This window comes from Penaeus monodon, chromosome 35 (genome assembly GCF_015228065.2).
Source record: "Penaeus monodon isolate SGIC_2016 chromosome 35, NSTDA_Pmon_1, whole genome shotgun sequence".
Taxonomy (NCBI): Eukaryota; Metazoa; Arthropoda; class Malacostraca; order Decapoda; family Penaeidae; genus Penaeus; species Penaeus monodon.
In genome coordinates this window covers 11,635,109-11,655,108 of record NC_051420.1, presented here as the reverse complement: position 1 = coordinate 11,655,108, position 20,000 = coordinate 11,635,109, and the positions used below count along the sequence as shown (strand labels likewise).

The window sequence follows — 20,000 nt, the reverse complement described above, 5'->3', positions numbered from 1 at the left end:
GTCGACGGAAAAGAGGAATGTGCCCGGTAATCTTTGGTCATGAGACAGTATCAGTGACTCTTACAGCTTAATATGAGCAGATCCCTTTTTAGCTGAAGAAAATTTATATCATCTGAAGAATGAATAAAAATAAAAATAAAAAATATAAAAAAGGTTCCCATAAACACACCTGTACATTATAGGTGTCTATGAAATATTTTTGTTTTGTTTTAATAGGGGGACATGTTTAATAGAACTAACTTTTAGTTTAGTAGTCAAAGTTTATTATTGTGACCTGTTTACTTATGCTTTAATGTATAGTTTACTGTGTAATATAATATATTTCTCTAAAAAAGAAACACTCACAGTCTAGCACATTATCAATATTATGATATATCCATAGTGATAAACAGTAAAAATTTTAAAAAGCTTACTTATACAAATATTCAGATCCTATTTTTAATCTCATAAGCCTTTACAGTATGTTTAATTACTAACCATGTAATGTATTTTGAATCCAAGTTTAAGATCAAGTATACTAGTAACAAAGTTTTTCTTCAATATCACATCAGTAATAGGGGGCATGGTCTTTAAGATGTGGAAGATAATTTTAGAACTTGGTTTAGATTTAATTAATGTAATTGGCGTAGAAAAGAAAAACTTTAATAATGAATGAATGAAAATATGTTTTTTGTAAAATAGCAGTGGTATCAAGTTATTTGACTCTCTCTCTCTCTCTCTCTCTCTCTCTCTCTCTCTCTCTCTCTCTCTCTCTCTCTCTCTCTCCTCCCTCCCTCCCTCCCTCCCTCCCTCCCCCTTTACCTTCCTTTGAGAAAGACATTTCAAAATCTATCTTCCCAAATATCCAGATACCCATTGTTGACAAACATATGACAGTTATAATATGGAATAATATCTATATTGGAGAAAGGGAACTTTGGATGTACATAATTTTGTATAATGTTTGGAGAAATATTGGACCAGAGTTCATCACTGCCACGTCTTGTGCAGTCCATCATTTGTTATTATGTCAGTTCGTAGACGCTTCTGAGACAAGCCCTTGAGCCTTGCGAGAGTGAAGACCACTTTCTTTCCAAGTTTAATGGACAGACAAATTATGTGCTCCTTTTTTGTATGTCATCTTGATTATCATGTTAGTATGGTGTTACTCTCAAAGACCTGAAGAAAACGTATTACTTAATGCCAAGATTAGACTTTTTGTGTACTCACTTGAGGGGGAAAAAAGGCCACTGTATTTATAACAAACACTCATGTTTCTTTGTAACTAATGGCACATATCAATGATAAAAGTAAGATATAGATGCACAATAGAATGATAATTAATCATGGATGGACCATACCTCATTCAAAGTCATTCATCTAATGTAAAATCAAATCCGATTTTTTTTTTAAGTTATCAAGTTGGTCTATTATGTAGTCTCTAAAGAAATGTGTTTGCCTTCCTATGTATATATTTTCACTTATTTGTTACTGACCACATTCATACTGTTGTCTTTACTTTTGCTTAAATCTGTATGAGGATATTCTTAGACATCGGAATATTGCCAAGTGAATAATGAAAAAAAAACTATGAATAGTGTCACATAATTTTTTTCTATCATAGGAAACCACAGCACAAAAAACGGTCAGGAATAGTAAGCACGGATAGTTTCTTTGTAAGTTATGCTTGGTTATACAGATTGATTTCCTGTGTTCATTGCTTGGAACTATTCAATAAAAGAGGATTTTGTAAAAAAACTTTTTTATGTTTGATCCTCGAGTGTCCAATATATTTATCATCGACGATAAATCTGCTTTGTGAAGAAAAGGTGTTTTTTTCATATTAATTTAATGACAGTAAATAGTATATGATACCAAATAACGTAAACATAGGACATATTTTTTTGACTCATTACAAACCAAAAAAAAAAGATAATAATAAATAAATAATTAATTAACATTTAACCAAATCACATCAAGAAGACAGAACAATAAAAATATTGTGGATACTTACATGCTGATTAATTTACCAGGCTGTACGAAATAAATCTTTCTTTTTTATGAATTCATCTACAGAGGGGTAAATCTTATTGCAGTAATAGAGCACCTGTACTAAACTAATTGTATGCAAGTGTAAATTTATGAAGTATAATTATTGAAATTCTGAAGAAGATTATCTCTCTATCTATCTATGTACATATATGCACATATGCATATGTATATATATATATATATATATATATATATATATATATATATATATATATATATATATATATATATATGTGTGTGTGTGTGTGTGTGTGTGTGTGTGTGTGTGTGTGTGTGTGTGTGTGTGTGTGTGTGTGTGTGTGTGTGTGTGTGTGTGTGTGTGTGTGTGTGTGTGTGTGCTGGTTTGACCAGCATCTATAAAGGTTGGAATAAAACTATTACTTTAAAATCAAAGGAATTATTTTATTGGGGACTCAAGTCACAATAAATAATATCATATACCTTAAAATGTGCGCAAACAAATGTAATCTTTTAAGACACATGATAGCTTTTGCAAAACGTGTTCATTTATGCACCGAAATATGCAGCATGTGAAACTATATGAATTGTATTCTAAGATGAATATTTTCAAAAGAAAATGGATAGTGTTTATTGGTAAATGCCTACCTGTTTTCTCACCATGTTACTACACAAAGAGAAAAGAACTTTGACCCTTCAACCCAAATTCTCTATTAATGAAGAATCTTTATATATATATATATATTTTTTTTTAACATGGTTATTAAAAGTACTATAAAAAAAAAAACTTTGAATTTCTGTTTTGCAAAGAGAGGACATTCATATCAATTTTATAGTTGTAACCTATTTCTGCAATGCCTCAACTCTTGCCCAAACAATAATAAAAATCAATAAATAAAAATCACAAAAAGGCTTAATTATAAAAGCAAGTACGGCCTTGTAGATAGGTCTATGTAAAGAAAGAGATTAATTAAAATCCTTTCCCAAATAAGAGGAACTTCATCATAAAACCAACAAAGAACCGAATCCTAAAAAAACTTAATTACAAAACCAACATACGGTCGTGAAGATACAAGCCTATGCAAAATAAATAATAGATGATATTCCCCCCTCAAAGAAAAAAATCCATCACAAAAATACAACCGAATTATGAAAGGACCGGAGCTGAAGTACACGGACGGGGCCAGCACGCAAAACGAACAGCATCAAGCGAGCGTCTCAGAGCCTCGGAAGACCACGGGCGCCTACACCCAGACCGGCTCGTTGCGCCACGGCTCCAGCGACATCTCGGGAATGAGGGTCCCGAACTTACACACGGCCCGCTTGTTCCTGGGGGAGGAGGGAAGGACGCGGTGCATCTCGGTGGTAATGAAAGGGTGTGGGTTCTTTTAAAGAGATGTGTGCACAGGTATACGGAGAGCAGAGATATGTACAGATATGCAGAGACAGAGTTAGAGAGAATGAGGCGTAGACACATAGGTACAGAGACGGACACACGGACACACGGACACACACACACACACACACACACACACACACACACACACACACACACACACACACACACACACACACAACACACACACACACACACACACAAACACACAAACACACACACACACACATATTTATACATATTAGCAAAATTTCTAGACCAAAGTTTCCACCAAATTAAACAGAAACGACCCATTAAATAAACAATAAAAAAAAGAGACCCTGAAAACAGAACAAAGGAAGTTCCCCTGAACAAATACTTACGCGAGATGGGCGTCGACGAACGCGAGCGGCTGCATCATGTCCAGGTTGGAATTATCGCACATGATTCTGGACAAAGTGGTTTTCCTGATCTCCTGAAGCTGCAGCTCGGAGAACGAGGATTCTAGGCCTCCGTTCTCGTAGTAGAAGCGGTCGCCCAGCTGCGCGGAGGGGAAGGGCGCAAGAGCGAGAATGAAATGGAATGTAAGGCTTAAATTGGATTTGTGTCGTTGAAGGGATACGGATGTATGCTCGAAATATTTTACACGGAGTTTGTGGCATAAGTTTGATTTGCATTAACTGGTGATTTGTATAACTGAAGGGATACGGATGAGTTGTACGGAAATATGGCATAAACCTGATTTGTATAATTTATATTTATATAATTTAGGAGATACGGATGTTTGAAATATTTGGCGGAATGTGTGGCGTGGATGACAACATGCACAAATGAGGAGTTTGTGGAAATATATTGATAATGCACATAAGGTATTGATTTACGGGGAAGTGTGCACGATAATACTGCTCGAGTTACCGAAAAGATAAATACTAAAAGACTCATTGATTATTATACTGTGTAAATAGGTGTCATGTTAACAATTAGAACTAGTAAACAGGACGTGGAATTATATAAGCAAACAAATTATTCAAAATGCCCTTTTAATTCATATTATTAATAAAAAAATCCTTTAGGGCAAATACCGAAATTAATTTCTTAATCAATGTAGTTGGGACTCAACTGTTTCAAGACGAAAAAAAGATTCTAGGATTCCATTTTCTAAAATCAATAACTTCAAAGGCCAACATCCCATCCTCAGATGCTTACTTAGTAAAAAAAAATGATAATAATAATAATGATAATAATAATAATAATAATAATAATAATAATAATAATAATAATAATAATAATAATAACAATAATAATAACAATAATAATAGTAATAATAATAAAAAAATAATAATAATAACCCTTAAAGTAAACGAATCCATTCCTAAAAAATACACATAAAAAACAGCATCCCATCTAAATCGTACACATTCATCCAACCCACTAAATATTATTATTATTAATGATAATAATAATAATAATAATAATAATAATAATAATAATAATAATAATAATAATAATAATAATAATAACAACAACAACAATAATAAATATATCAAAAATAAATAAAATAAACAAATAATAAAAGACACTTACACACACGTAAACAATAACAACAAACCGACTGAGCAAGCCTTACCCTGAGCCTCGCGAACTGGTCCCCGACGATGCAGAGGAAGGTGTGGCCGAGCAGAGACCCCGCACTTGGCTTCTCTGCGATGCCGCCGATGAACAGGTCGATGTCATCTACGTGCAGGTACAGGGAACGCAGCTGGTTGATCACCTGCCAGGGAGAACAGGGCGGAGAACAGGCTGGTTAGAGAGAGACACGGATGGGAAAGATGGGTGAGAATGCAGGCTACAGGTTGCGTGATGTGAATACGTTGGTTGGGTGTGGATTGGTATGTACCTTGCGTAATTTTGTGCAGCCTATCTATCTATTTATCTGTCTATATATATGTAAATAAATCTATTTATTTATCTGTCTATATATATTATAAATCTGTCTATATCTCTCGATTTGTAAATCTATCTATATTTATCAATCTATAAATCTATCTATATCTATCAAAATATAAATCTATCTATATCTATCAAAATATAAATCTATCTATATCTAACAAATCATCTACCTATATCCATTGATTTGATCTGATCTGATTTGGCTCTTCCATCACATATTATTTTGAATATAATATGAATATTAATAACCCTTGAAATTCAAACATAAAAAAGAAACAGAAAAAAAAACAATATAATCTTATATAATATATATATAATCCCTAATACTACTGAAATCTCAATAAAAAAAAAAACCTAACATTACATCAAAATATACAGTTTAACTAAATGATAAACCTAACCGATGAGATCCATAATTGAGTCATTGAAGTCTGACGAGCGGCAATTCAGATGCACTATATGTACGAAGGAAAAGTGTGATCAACGCTATATTCATGAGAGATCATGAATGCTGGATGCGGGAAAGTGGTTGTCAAAAATGGGAGAGAAGAGAGATAGTGTGAAGGAGGAAGTGTAGAAGAGCAGGAAAAAGAAGAATAGCGAGAGGGTAAGGAAGGAGGATGGTGTAGGGGAGGAAGGTGGTAGATAGAGGAAGAAAGAGGTGGTGAGAGGGAGAGGGAGGAGAGGGGTGAGGGGAGGAGGCTGGTAGAGAGAGGGAGAAGAGAGGTGGTGAGAGGGAGAGAGGAGAGGGGATGGTGAGGGGAGGAGGCTGGTAGAGAGAAGGAAAAGAGAGGTGGTGAGAGGGGTGAGAGGAGAGGGGATGGTGAGGAGGAGGTGGTAGAGAGAGGGAAGAGAGGATGGTGAGAGGGAGAGGGGAGGAGGGCTGGTAGAGAAGGAGAGAGAGGAAGAGAGGTGGTGAGAGGGAGAGGGAGGAGAGAGGTGATGAGAGGAGGAGGGTGGTAGAGAGAGGGAGAAGAGGGTGAAGAAGGGAGAGGGGAGGAGGCTGGCAGATAAAGGAAGGAGAAGGGAGGGAGAGAGGTGACAGGGAGAGGGAAGTGATGAGAGGAGGAGGCTGGTAAAGAGAGGGAGGAGAGAGTTTGGGAGGAATAGAGAGGAGGTAACAGGGAGGAGAGAGGGGAGAAGGCTGGTGGTGTTGGCGTTAATCCACTGGTGACCAGATGACAGGAAAATATGCCACGTCCGTTGTGTCTTTTCGTATATTGTCTTTCCACACAAATGGCCCCACAAGTACTTAGTCATCAATGAACCAATTACTTGTACTAATCGCTTACTTTTTTAACTTTTTTACCCTATTCCTCGATATTCGGAAAGATCCTTTTTTTATCTTTTGATTTCATTAGTATTCTTAATAACATTATGATAACCATTATATCGACAACAATAATAACAACATCGATATTAATAGCATTAGAAATTGATCTTTTTCCCCAAAAAACACAAGGAAAGGGAAAATCAGTTGAGGAGGAAGGGAGAGGGGAGAGGGAGATGGAGAGATGAGGAGGGAGTGGGAGAGGCAGAGGGATAGAGAGTGAGGGAGATGTAGAGAGAGAGAGAGAGAGAGAGAGAGAGAGAGAGAGAGAGAGAGAGAGAGAGAAAGAGAGGGAGAGGGAGAGGTAAAGGGAGAGGGAGACAAGACAGAGAGAGACAGAGAGAGAGACAGACAGACCGACACACACACACACACACACACACACACACACACACACACACACACACACACACACCACACACACACACACACACACACACACACACACACACACACACACACACACACACACGCCCCTACCTCCTCACTGAAGAAGTGGTCGAACTTCTGGCTGGCCTGGATGGAGAGGCCACGTAGGAGGGAATCGACGCCGTCCCGCTGATACAGCACGAAGGGAGAGAACTGGTGCTCACTCAGGCGCAAGTTGCGGTCGATGGTGCCGAATTTGCTGTAGCCTCTGGGGGGTGGGGAGAGGGTTAAGATTTTTGTATTTTTTATCTGTGTTTTCATTTGAGATATGATGAGGGGGGAGGTGTTTAGGATTTTTTGTATTTTGTTATCTGTGTTTTGATGAGATACGGAAGGGGGAGGGAGGGAGGGGGGAAAGAAAGATTTAGGATTTTTGTATCTTGTAATCTGTTTTAATTTGGGATATGGTGGGGGAGAGAGAGAGAGATTTAGGATCTTTCTATTTCGTTATTTGTGTTTTGATATGATTTAAGATCGTTGTATTTTTCTTAGAGTTATTTTTGTAATTGTTCGTAGAGTTGTGTTGGTATTGTTTAAGAAGAAGATAGAAAAGGAAGGAATTAGAGAGATAAAACACATTCACGCCTTAAAAGTGTATACAGTCTATATACACAGAATCTCTCACAAACATGCCTAATCTTCCGAAATAATATTATAAACACTTAAACCTCCGTGCTTCTCCAACATTTTCTTCGAATCTAAAATGCCACCCAAACTCATTAAATGATAGTAATAATAAAAATAAACATATGAAAAAAAATTATTTAAATAAACAGGGTATAGACACAAATGCACATAAAGAACAATAATAAATAAAATGCACTCACTCCATGGTGCCGTGGATGAGCGTGTGTCCGTATCGGAAGGCAGCGGTTGCGAAGGCGTTGTTGATGCTCGGGTCGATGTCCTCGCGGTAGTTGGAGGCGTAGCCAGACTCCTTGGGCACGAGTCCGAACACTTCCATGAATTCTCGGCCTACAGGGATAAAAATACGTGAACATCATTTACATGAGTGAGAGGGAGGGAGGGAGAAGGAGGGAGGTAGAGAGAGAGAGAAAGAGAGAGAGAGAGAGAGAGAGAGAGAGAGAGAGAGAGAGAGAGAGAGAGAGAGAGAGAGAGAGAGAGAGAGAGAGAAGCAAACAAAAATAGCATGACCACCACCAACAACAAAACAACACAACTATAAAAAAATATATATTAATAATAATAAAAAATAATAATAATAACCAGGACCACTCACCGAGGAAAAGAAGAGGAAGAACAGAAGTAGAAGAAGAAGAAGAAGAAGAAGAAAAGAAGGAGAAGAAAGAAGAAGAAAAAAGAAAAAGAAGAAGGAGAAAAAGAAGAAAAGGCGGACGCTTAACCGCCACACTCACCCAACACGATGGGCAGGTACTCGTTATAGGTGATGTGCTGCATCTGCGCCGCCACGATCCTGCGCGCCTCCTGGTACAGCACCTCGTCGTCCCAGCCCGGATTGAGCTTCTTCAGGCCCTCGGCGAGCCTGTTGTGCTGCCTCATCCATACGGTGTGCATCACGGCCAGCTCGGGCTGTTCGTTCACGCGGCTGTCGCCTGGGGAAGGGGGGTTAGATGTGAGGGGGTGTCTGTGTGTGTGTGTCTGCCTGTTTGTCTATCTATCTATCTATCTATCCACCCATCCACTCATTCATAAATCCATTCATTCATCCATCTATCATTCTGTTTGTCTATCAATTGGTCAGTCTATCTGTCTGTCTGTTATCTATATACGCACATTAATGGTTCTTTATTTTCTTTCTTCCTATGCGCATATTTGTCTATTCTTTTATCTATCTACTTATCTTTCTATTCGTTCATATTGCCTATCATTTGGATATTGACATCTGCTTCGTTGAAATTCCCACAATTAATAGCGTAAATCCAACAAAGAGTCATTCTACAGTTTTTGTTCACAAAATTCTCTATATCTCCATCCTCAATAATTCCTCCCTCTCTCTTTCGTTTTCCCACTTTTTTCTTGTCTCTCCCTTTCTCTCCCACTCCCCCTCCCTCTCTTCCTCTTCATCCCTTCCTCTCCCACCCTCCATTCCTCCCTCCCACTCCCTTTCCCTCTTCCCTTCCACGCCCACCCTCCATTCCTCCCTCCCACTCCCTTTCCCTCTCCCCTTCCTCCCAACTCCCACTCCATCTCCTGTCCCTCACCTGCTTTGAAGCAATGGAACTGCCTGGAGGCGTCGGTGCATTCCTCTCTGTGCGGCGGAAGGAGGTCGTTCCCGTTCTGCGTCTTCACCTTCAGCTTCCCGTCAACAAAGGACCTCAGCGGCTTTGCTTCCTCCTCCGTCGATCCGTACACGTTGCTGGAAACAAGGGGGCGAGGTGAGAGCTTCGTAATGTAATGGAATGCAGGTACAGATGTGGAGGGGAACAGGGTGAAATTAAAGTCTTGCAAACAGGAGTGTTAGTAAATGAAGTAGGGTGAGGTTGGGGCTTCGCAAGGGAATAGAGTGTAGGTAGGGATTTTAAACCAATGTAGAGTGAATAAAGTGAGAATAGAGTCCGTAAAGTAGAATGTAAGTAATGAAAATTGGGTGAGATAAAGCTTCGTAAAGCATAGTGTAGTTCGGGATATCAAAACACTGTAGAGTGAATAGGGTGGGGATAAAATCTTGTAAAGCAGAGATTACGAAACCTGTTAAGTTGAGGAACTAGGGAAAGATTAAAGGCATGTACTGGAAGATTACTGAATGGATTCTTTATTTTTATTTATTTTTTTATTATTTTTTAAGTAGAGGAACCAAGATAATGTTAGAATATCGTAAAGCAATGTGTCATTAGTGATACCAAAACAGTGTATAGTGAATGGCGTGAAAATATTCTTATAAAATAGAGGGTATTTACTAAAATAAAGCCTTTTATAGTGTATTTAGTGAGATAGGGAAGTAAAGCTGAGAAACCATATACGGTGTATTTAGTGAAATGAAAGAGCTTTTCGGTAGAGGGAAAAGGGTAAGGTTAAAGCTTCTTAAGATAGAGTGTAGTTGGTGATATAAAACGCTGTAGATTAAATAGCGAGAGATGGTAGTCTTGGAAAGGAGAAAGTATTTAATGAAACAAAGCCTTGAATAGTTAATTTAGTGAGATTAAGGAACCATTAATTTGAGGAGCAAGGATAAAATTAGAGCCATGTAAAGTGTACTTAGTGAAAGCTACGTATGAAATGAAACAATGTAAAGTATAATAAATAGTGAGAATAAAGACTCGAAGAATACAGTAGAGTGTAATCAGTGGATTAGGGTGAGATTAGAGTTTTGTAAAATAAATTGTATCAAATGCATCAGTTTTATTATTTATGTAATTACGTAAATAGATTATATCAATACAGCTGTGAATATGAAGAAATCAAGCTTTATGATTAGTGGAATGAAAAGAGTTTCTCAGTAGAGGAAAAGGGTGATATTAAAGCGAAGTAGAGTGTATTTAGTGAAATTAAAGAGTGAAATTATAGTTTCGTAAAGCTGAGTGCTTTTAGTGAAATTAGTAAAGTAAGTAGACTGGAATTTAAAGTTTGTAGAATAGAGTAAAAAGTGTTATACCAAAGCCTTCTAAAATTAGCGTAAATGTATATCGAAATGAAAGCTCTGTAAAGCAGCATATGTATAATTACAATAAAATGTATTAAAAATAGCGTATTTAGTCAAAATAAAGAGAAAAAATATTTGTTAAATACAGAAGCTATTGTGAATTTAACGTGTATTTATTTAGGATCTATTCAAAAGAGCGAATAGACTGGAAAACGGTAGAGAAAATAGTACGAATTTATCCCTTTTTCCTATGTTCGAACTTCAAAAGCCATGTCATTATCTAAATTTGGAAACTGAACTGCACCAAATCACGTCACTATCAATTTCAAATGAAACAGAAAATAACCCTCGGCACTCAAAGTTATACCCCTCAAAACAGTAAAATAGTAAAATACAACAGGAAGTGATTAAATCGTTGTACCTTGCATCAATAAACGAAGTAATCTGATTCATCTGCTCCCTGGGCCCGAAATTACACTTGGGGCGAACGGCCGGCATCGACCGCACGAATTCCATGCATCGCTGCCCGAACCTGGAAGCAAGCACCGTGATAATGATGATATTGGTAATAATAATGATGATGATAATAATAATAACAATAATGATAATAGTGATAATGATAGTGATAATGATAATAATAATGATGATAATGATTAGGAGCTCCTAATCCCTCGATCTGCATCCGGGCACTTTAACCTTGCCCCTCCCCCCTTTTTTATTTATTTATTTTAATAACCGCGACGGTAAAGAAAATCGAGAAAAAAAAAAAACGCAAACAGACAAACACAAACACACAAAACAGATAACAAGGCAGAACATTCATTGCACCTCATCTCCAGCTTCTAACACTACTTACTGACTGAAGAAGGTGTCTGTGTCTGGGATCTCGATAGGCAGGCAGTCGGGGTGCAGTTCCCGGGGCTCCCTGCGCTGCCCTCGCTTGCAGCACGTGATGTCGGATTTGTCCTTCCCTGGGGCAGAAGGGGTTTAAATAGGATGGAATTGGATGGAAATGGAGTTTAAATGGGTTGTAATTATATTGAAATGGAGTTTAAAATAGGATGTCATGATATTGAAATGGGGTTTAAAATAGAATGTCATGAGACTGAAATGGAGTTTAAAATAGGATGTCATGAGACTGAAATGGAGTTTAAAATAGGATGTAGTGAGACTGAAATGGAGTTTAAATAGGATGTCATGGGAATGAAATGAGGTTTAAATCAGAGGTAATTAGACTGAAAGAAATAATTATGCTAAAATGGGATTGAGATAAGAGGTAATAGGAGAGAGAAAGACAGAGGACTCAACCCTTTTGGTTTTGCTGTTGAATATGAATTCATTTTCGTGTCTGCATTTGGGAATTATAGAATGATAATGATAATGATAATGAAGTATGTCTCTATAGTGTGTCATACTATCATCAGGCCAGCTTCTTTCAGTGAAACTTATTACAGTATAATAGTAATATAGAAAATAAAAAACAATAGAGTTCATATATAGCAATGATATTAGTAATGGTAGTAGAAACAACAATAAAATAATAGTAATAACAGTAATGATAATAATAATAATGATAATAATCACAATAACACCCAAAAACAGTATAAAAAAAAAGTCACACACAAATAAAAAAAAAGAATCTTGATAGTCCTTACCCTTCGTAATGGGCGTGTGGGTTATGTCATGGTCGAGGAACTGCCCCCACTGCATGATGAGGATCGTGAAGTTGTCGTAGCGTGAATCTCGGTCGACGATAACACGCGACGAGATCGAGCGCGGGGAAGGCAGGAGGGACCCGGTCACGGAGAACTGCCTGGGCATGTTCACACCTATGAGGGGAGATGGGGAGAGATGGGGAGATGGGAAGGGAAGAGGGGGAGATTGGGTGATGGGAAGGGAAGAGGGGGAGATTGGGTGATGGGAAGGGAGGGTAGGTGATTGGGAGAGGGGGAGGGGAGATTGGGGGAGGGGAGAAGGTGAGATTGGGGGAGATGGATAGGGGGAGGGGAGAGGGGGAGATTGGGAGAGGAGAGGGAGAGAGGGAGTGGGGAGAGGGAGAAGGGAGAAGAGGAAGGGAGGTGAAGAGAAAAATTGTTTTAGCTTGTGATTTTGGTTGTTGATTATTGAGTAAAGAACGAAACGAAGTTAGAAACCATTTTTTTTTCTGCAAACCTGAGCCCTTTAAACCAGCATATAGTTCCCCGCCGAAAAAAAAAAACTAATATCATTCTTCAGTCATCAACCATGAAACACGATTCATCTTTCTAACACGTAGATTACCATTACTGACATAATCAACATTAATCACCGTTACAAACATAGTAATTAAAAGCTAACTGCCACAAAAAAAAAAAAACAGGCGAAGCTCTTACCATCATGATAGTCCGGAGGCAAGATACGCTGGAAGGCGGTGCCCGCTTTGCCCCATTCCTTATTCCTGCGGTTGTTGCAGGTACCGTCGAAGGCCCGGTACTTGGTATCGGGGCACAGGGGCTCCTGGGGGCACGTGTTGGCGATGATGGTATTCTGGACACCAAACCTGGGCAGCCCGAAACCTCCCTGGCTCTTCGTTAAGTTAAATCTGTGGGCCGAAGGAGGAGATTGATTGCCTTTTGGGCAACAGGAGCACGTGGCTGCATTTACGAGAAATGATTTACTGCCACTTTTTTCTCTTTTTCTTTTCTTTTTTTTCTTTTTTTTCAATTAAATTATTATACATTAAAACCACCCAACGAATCGGGAATCGGTAAATATCCAAAATAAATCAACAGCTCGAAGTAAAAACCCATGGGAAAAAAATATATAGCTAATCTATCGAAAACATATACCTGCAGTAAAAAAAAAAAGAAAAAAAAAAAGAAAAAAAAAAAAAAACACCCACCTCAAAAACTAAAAAACTAAAAAAAAAAAAAAAAAAAATCACTCACTGTTTCACAAGATTGACTGACGCCGCGACGTTCATCTCTGCTTCCTTGGATTTCTTCACGATCTTGTCTGTGGTCTGGAACAGCTGTGCGTGGAGGGCCACCGGAGACCCTTTCTCGGCCACGATGTTGTTCTTCAGCTGAGAGGGAGGAGGGAGGCAGGGGGGTCATTTATAGCTTTTATCATTATCATTACCATTATCATCATCATCATCATCATCACCATCATCATCATCATCATCATCATCATCATCATCATCATCATCATCATCATCATCATCATCATCATCATCATCATCATCATCATCATCATCGTCATCATCATCATCATCACTATCATTATTATCATTACTACTTAGTGTTTATTGTTTTATCATTATTATTTTAATTATTTTAAGTTTTTGTAATTATGCATGGCAGGTCGCGTACCTGTTTGGTGATATTATTACAGATGTGAAACGTATTGTTATCATTACCATTATTATATTACCATTCTTATAATCATTATTATTGATGTTGCTCATCATTATCATTAATATCATTATCATTATTATTATTATCATTATTATCATTATTATCATTATTATCATTATCATTATCATTATTATTATTATTATTATTATTATTATTATTATTATTATTATCATTATTATTATTATTATTATTATTATTATTATTATTATTATTATTATTATTATTATTATTATTATTATTATTATTATTATTATTATTATAATTATTATTATCATCATCATCATCATCATTATTATTATAATCATTGTTATTATTATCAATATCCTCATTATTATTATCATCATCATCATCATCATCATCATCATCATCATCATCATCATCATCATCATCATCATTATTATCATTATCATTATTATCCTCCTCCTCCTCCTCCACATTATCAAGCTATCCTCACCAGCTCTTCCTCGAACGCCTCCTTGGCCGTGATCTGGCTGATCCCCATCTCGCACGCGTGGTTCAGCTGCCGCACCTCCAGGCTCGGCACTGGCTCGTCCAGGGGCGTCGGTTGCTTGCTGATCAGAACGCCGATGTCTGGGTGGGTACATAGGGACATGGTAGAGGGTAGACAGTGTATAGAGGGGAGGGTAGATAATGTATAAAGGGGGGGGGAGGTAGATGGTAGGGAATGTGTAAAAAGGGGAAGGTGGATGGTGGGTAATGCATAGAGGGGTAGGTAGGATGCAGATACTGCGTAAAAGGGATGGTAGATGGTAGATATGATATAAAGAGAAGGGTAGGTGATAAGCATATAATTCAGGGGAAGATAAACGACAGAAGTGATGTAAAGAGAATGATAGACGACATAAAAGGCACAAAATATTTATAAAAAAGGTTAGAATGCGATATTTATGATGCGACTTGACAGACGCGATGCCAAAAGTGATGAGCACCAGTACCAGCACAGTGGCCATGGCAACGTACCCGTCGTGGCCTGCTTCGTGGGCGGGCAACACACGCCCTGCTGCTCGCCGTTGATGGTGCAAGGAGAGCGTGACAGTTCGGCGATTTCGGCGAAGAAGGTCGTGCACTGCGCCAAGAGGCGGCAGTTGCCTGGCTCGTTCTTGTACGTGATGCACAGAATCTGTTGAGGGGGAGATGGTTAAGGCCGGGGGTTCGAGGGTTGGTCGTGAAACTAGGGAGACATACATAGATGCACACGCACACGCACATACACACACGCACACGCGCACGCACATATATATATATATATATATATATATATATATATATATATATATATATATCTATATAATATATATATATATATATATATATATATATATATATATATATATATATATATATATATATATATATATATATATATATATGTGTGTGTGTGTGTGTGTGTGTGTATACATATATATGTACACATACATACATACATGCTTACATACATACAATAAATACATATACATACACACAGACGCACATATATACAGTTTACTAATACGTATGTAAGTATTCCCCCGATTTTTTATGGCATACACACAAAGAGCGAAACGACAGATCTCAACTCCTGACCTGCTCTTGCTCCTCGCTCTTCGGGAAGAAGATGTTGGCGTTGCCCTGACGGCCGTCGACGCTGGGACCTTGAGAATTAATTACTCTCGTGGGATTCCCTCCTGCCGCTCCTCCCGCCGCTGCCTGGCTCGGGTCCTCATTCTTCGGGAACACTATCTGGCCCGCCACCAGCGCCCCTGCCAACACCAGCGCCACTGACAACACCCGAGGCAACATATTCCTGCGATGAGGGAGAAAAGAGATTTAAAAAAAGATTAAAAAAGTGTTTGGTAAATTGAAAAGGGTTTTGTGTTAAGGCGAAGGGTTCGTGGTAATAGCAAAGGTCGCTGCGGCTGAGAAGAATCGAAACGCGCGGAGATAATGTAAGGAAAGTGTTCGGATATCGGAGAAACACCTTGTTATTATTTAATCTTTCGAACAGTATTCTACCTTTGTTTTATTTGGCGTTTCTAACAGGAGATTTTTTTTTGCGAGAGACAAAGAAGGACTCATAAAAGATGATAACACTAGTAAATATAACGAATGAATTGATATAAATAATAATCGTCACGGTATTGTTATGATATAATGATTCTTCTAAAATATTATTTATCCGCAAATTAATAATTTCTAAGAAGCGAAACCTTATCCTCATTTCATCTTAATTATTCATTTCATTATCAGGGTCGAAGAAAAGCCTCTGCCAAGCCTTCAATCATATAACAATGGAATTTTAAAAATATATAAGAATAAAGCTGCCAGACAAAAGTTGTTTACGGTTTAATGACGAGGTGGCTGGAAAATCCACGGCCTTGCATGACGGTCATATATATATATTTTTTTCTTTTTTAAAAATTCCGGCGGTTGGTGTTGTATATTTATTGTTTGTTACTTGGAACTTTAGCACATCCTACGCTGCACAGTTGCCAGTTTTCAAATATTATATGCCTATCTCTTTCTTTGTATAATTCACTCCTAAATATCTATTCAAGCTCTTGCATTTCTATTACTATTTACTACCATAACACAGAATATACATACAGAATTCACTATTTTCTGAAATCAGCCTTTGGCACAACCAAAACACTTCAGCGCCACTACACACACACACACACACACACACATACATACACACACACACACACACACACACACACACACACACACACACACACACACACACACACACACACACACACACCACACTACACACCCACACACACACACACACACACACACACACACACACACACACACACACACACACACACACACACACACACACACAGGATCCTTTAAAAATGAGTAAGGTGACATGCAGATTCTTCTTGATATCTTCCTCCTCGTCGTGGTCATCCTCCTTTTCTTTTTTTATTTTTCTCTGTTTTCTTTCTTACATTTGAGTTATTTTTATATTTAACTACTATTATGAAATCGTAAAGTGGGTATAAAAACAGATAGAGAGAGAAAGGAAAATTAATATTATATACGGTCGAACTTTCTTTCAAAACTTAACAGTAACTATCGTCATCAAAACAAACCTCCCAGCAACAACAACAATATATGTAGAGAGATTCTTAACAAAAATAAAGAATATAAACAAAAGCAAAGTATCTGCCCAGGTCCTTCACCTCATCACATCGTTTAAAAGCCTAAATCCCCTTCCAATTTTGTCACATTTTGTCGACCATCACGCCAGGAGAGAGAATGGACATTATAATGGCCTCGTCAACCGAAACATTTCTTTTTGTATCATCATTGCCGGGGAGAAGGTAAGGGGGAGGGGGAGGGGGGGCGGGAGGACAGCGGAGGAGTAAGGAAGGGATGAGAGAGAGAGAGGAAGATAGAGGGAGTAAGGGGAAAGATAGGAGCGAGTGAAAAAGGACGAGAGAGAGAAGGGAAGAAGAGATAGATAGATAGATAGATAGATAGATAGATAGATAGATAGATAGATAGATAGATAGATAGATAGAATAGATAGATAGATAGATAGAGAGAGATAGATAGATAGAAAGATAGATAGATAGAGAGAGAGAGAGAGAGAGAGAGAGAGAGAGAGACGAGAGAAGAGAGAGAGAGAAGAGAGTAGAGAGAGAGAAAGAGAGACATACAGACAGACAGACCAACACGATACAGGAGCAGCAGATAGAGGACATCAAAGGACACAGATCAAGACTAGAGGCAGACAGAAAGACTCAGACAAGAAAGACAACAAACAACTCAGACTTCAAGAGAAACATAAGACGTGAAAAGACGAAGAACGCTCACACGAAACCACTAAGTCGTAAAGATACAAATCTGAAACAGCAAATCGCTGGAAACATTTTTCGTGAAGAGACAAAAAGATAATATTTTTTTTTGAAACTGGAAATTGCTGGAAACCCCACTTCCTGTTCGTTCGTTTGTTGGTTGAAGAAGGAAACGCGTAAGAATCAATGACAATTGTTGCGCCTTCACTAGTTCAGCGATTTTGTGAAAGAAAAAAAAGGAAAGAAAAAAAAAGAAGGACGAAGAGGATGAGAAAAAATATCACGATCAAGATGAAGAAGAAAATAATAAGAGAGAAAATAATATGAAGAAGTTAGAAAATGTAACAGAAAAAAGAAAGAAAAAACATTGGCAGTTAAGAACAGGATGGCAATACGTATATAAAAATGAAAAAAACAACAAAGAAGCGAAGCATCAACAAAAGCAAGATTGAAAATAAAAACAAACAAGAAGAAGAAGAAAAAAAAGGAGAAATACCAGAACACGTGAAGAAAAGAAACGTAAAAGACGTAATATAACCTGTTGAACCTTCGCCCAAAATATTTTTCGGAGATTCTCGAAGCGCCAGTAACTTCCCACCTACGGCCGCGTCGAGGTATAGTCGGAGACCTTGGCGTGCGGGTGGGAGGGGAGAAGAGGAAAGAAAGGGGGATGGGGGAAGGAAGGTTAGGAAGGGCGGAAAAGGGAGAGAGAAAGAGGAGGTGGGAAGGAAGGGATGGCAATGCTGCTTAAAGGATAGTCACTCTGGTTGCTGTTGCTATGTATATATATTAATAGACAACACACACACACACAAAAAGACACACCACAACACTACAACAACAACACACACACACGCACAAAACACATACACCGACACACACCACACACAAAACACAACCACACCAAACCCACACACCCCATCACACACACGCCACGCACACAAACACACACAAACACACACCACACACACCACACACACACACACACACACACACACACACACACACACACACACACACACACACACACACACACACAAAAAAACACTACAAATCATACATCACAAACCACAAACACATCAAAAACACACACAATACAACTACACACAACACACACACAAACATATATATATATATATATATATATATATATATATATATATATATATATATATATATATATATATATATATATATATATATATATATAAACGTTATAAGGTTGGCCGAGAGCTGACCGCTGACATTCCAGTTACGATGCCCGGAAATAATGGCTTCATATCATTCCTAGAAAAAACTATTAGCGTTGCGTCTTATTCAAAGGCAAACACTTTCACTCGTTACCTGCAACTGGATGCACTCACTCAGGTCAACCGACTTTGAGCGAGATTCATGAAACTATGTTATCTCTGAACTATATGTTTTTTTTTTTAAAGGGAGAGAAGAGAGAAGAAGAAGAAGAAGAAGAAGAAGAAAAAGAAGAAGAAGAGAGAAAGAGAGAGAGAGAGAGAGAGAGAGAGAGAGAGATAGATAGATAGATAGATAGATAGATAGATAGAAGAGAGAGAGAGAGAGAGAGAGAGAGAGAGAGAGAGAGAGAGAGAGAGAGAGAGAGAGAGAGAGAGAGAGAGATTGAGATTATAGATAACATACTATTTAAATCTACATTCCAAAAAAGTAACAAAGAGAAAATAATAAAAAGCAAAAACAAACAACCGAAATTTCGTAAAAAAAACATCCGTCGATGATGATAAAAAATAAACCTCACACAATTTCCGAGGAATTCAAAGCAATGAAAATAATATTACTTAGATGTGTAGGAACAGGTATATGAATATATATATATAGCATTAAATAAACCTCAAATTAATCAGGCTGTTATTTTAATCAAGATATGATTCAGTAAAACAGTATTGATGTGAATATCGTAAATCTGCTTTTGGGAAGTAAATAAATGGACATTTGCTTGGTTGCATCATGCAGGCAAGCAATATCCGCGCTGTAATCATGATGACGGAATTTTCAGATTTTTTGTTTTATATTTGTGACTGGCAATTTTGCACGTGGACGAGGCCGCCAAGGCTATGTTTACTGATGGTGTTGTCTTTTTTCATTCTATTTATTTTTTTCGCTCTCTTAATGTTGATAAATGAAT

The 20,000-nt window shown here is 37.8% G+C and overlaps 2 protein-coding genes across 3 annotated transcripts in view; one reads left to right on the top strand and one right to left on the bottom strand.

The window, feature by feature from the left end:
- LOC119595076 (MARVEL domain-containing protein 1-like) overlaps positions 1-1,737 on the top strand; it is a 56,456-nt gene extending 54,719 nt beyond the window's left edge. For both annotated transcript variants that reach the window (XM_037944217.1, XM_037944216.1), the window contains exon 4: positions 1-1,737. This exon is cut by the window's left edge and continues 728 nt beyond it. The gene's annotated coding sequence lies outside the window, so the exon portion shown is untranslated.
- A 675-nt stretch (positions 1,738-2,412) lies between these two features.
- Positions 2,413-20,000, bottom strand: part of LOC119595232 (chorion peroxidase-like) — a 24,535-nt gene continuing 6,947 nt past the window's right edge. Inside the window, exons 2-17 of the mRNA XM_037944396.1 lie at positions 15,618-15,837; positions 15,015-15,174; positions 14,488-14,624; positions 13,563-13,699; positions 13,008-13,216; positions 12,291-12,464; positions 11,492-11,606; positions 11,057-11,167; positions 9,257-9,411; positions 8,450-8,647; positions 7,901-8,048; positions 7,115-7,281; positions 5,716-5,769; positions 4,992-5,164; positions 3,748-3,905; positions 2,413-3,318 (exon numbers count right to left, since the gene is read on the bottom strand). Coding sequence (XP_037800324.1) covers positions 3,234-3,318; positions 3,748-3,905; positions 4,992-5,164; positions 5,716-5,769; positions 7,115-7,281; positions 7,901-8,048; positions 8,450-8,647; positions 9,257-9,411; positions 11,057-11,167; positions 11,492-11,606; positions 12,291-12,464; positions 13,008-13,216; positions 13,563-13,699; positions 14,488-14,624; positions 15,015-15,174; positions 15,618-15,833 — 2,397 coding nt within the window. The 5' untranslated portion in view covers positions 15,834-15,837 and the 3' untranslated portion in view covers positions 2,413-3,233. The remainder of the gene's footprint in view (positions 3,319-3,747; positions 3,906-4,991; positions 5,165-5,715; positions 5,770-7,114; positions 7,282-7,900; positions 8,049-8,449; positions 8,648-9,256; positions 9,412-11,056; positions 11,168-11,491; positions 11,607-12,290; positions 12,465-13,007; positions 13,217-13,562; positions 13,700-14,487; positions 14,625-15,014; positions 15,175-15,617; positions 15,838-20,000) is intronic.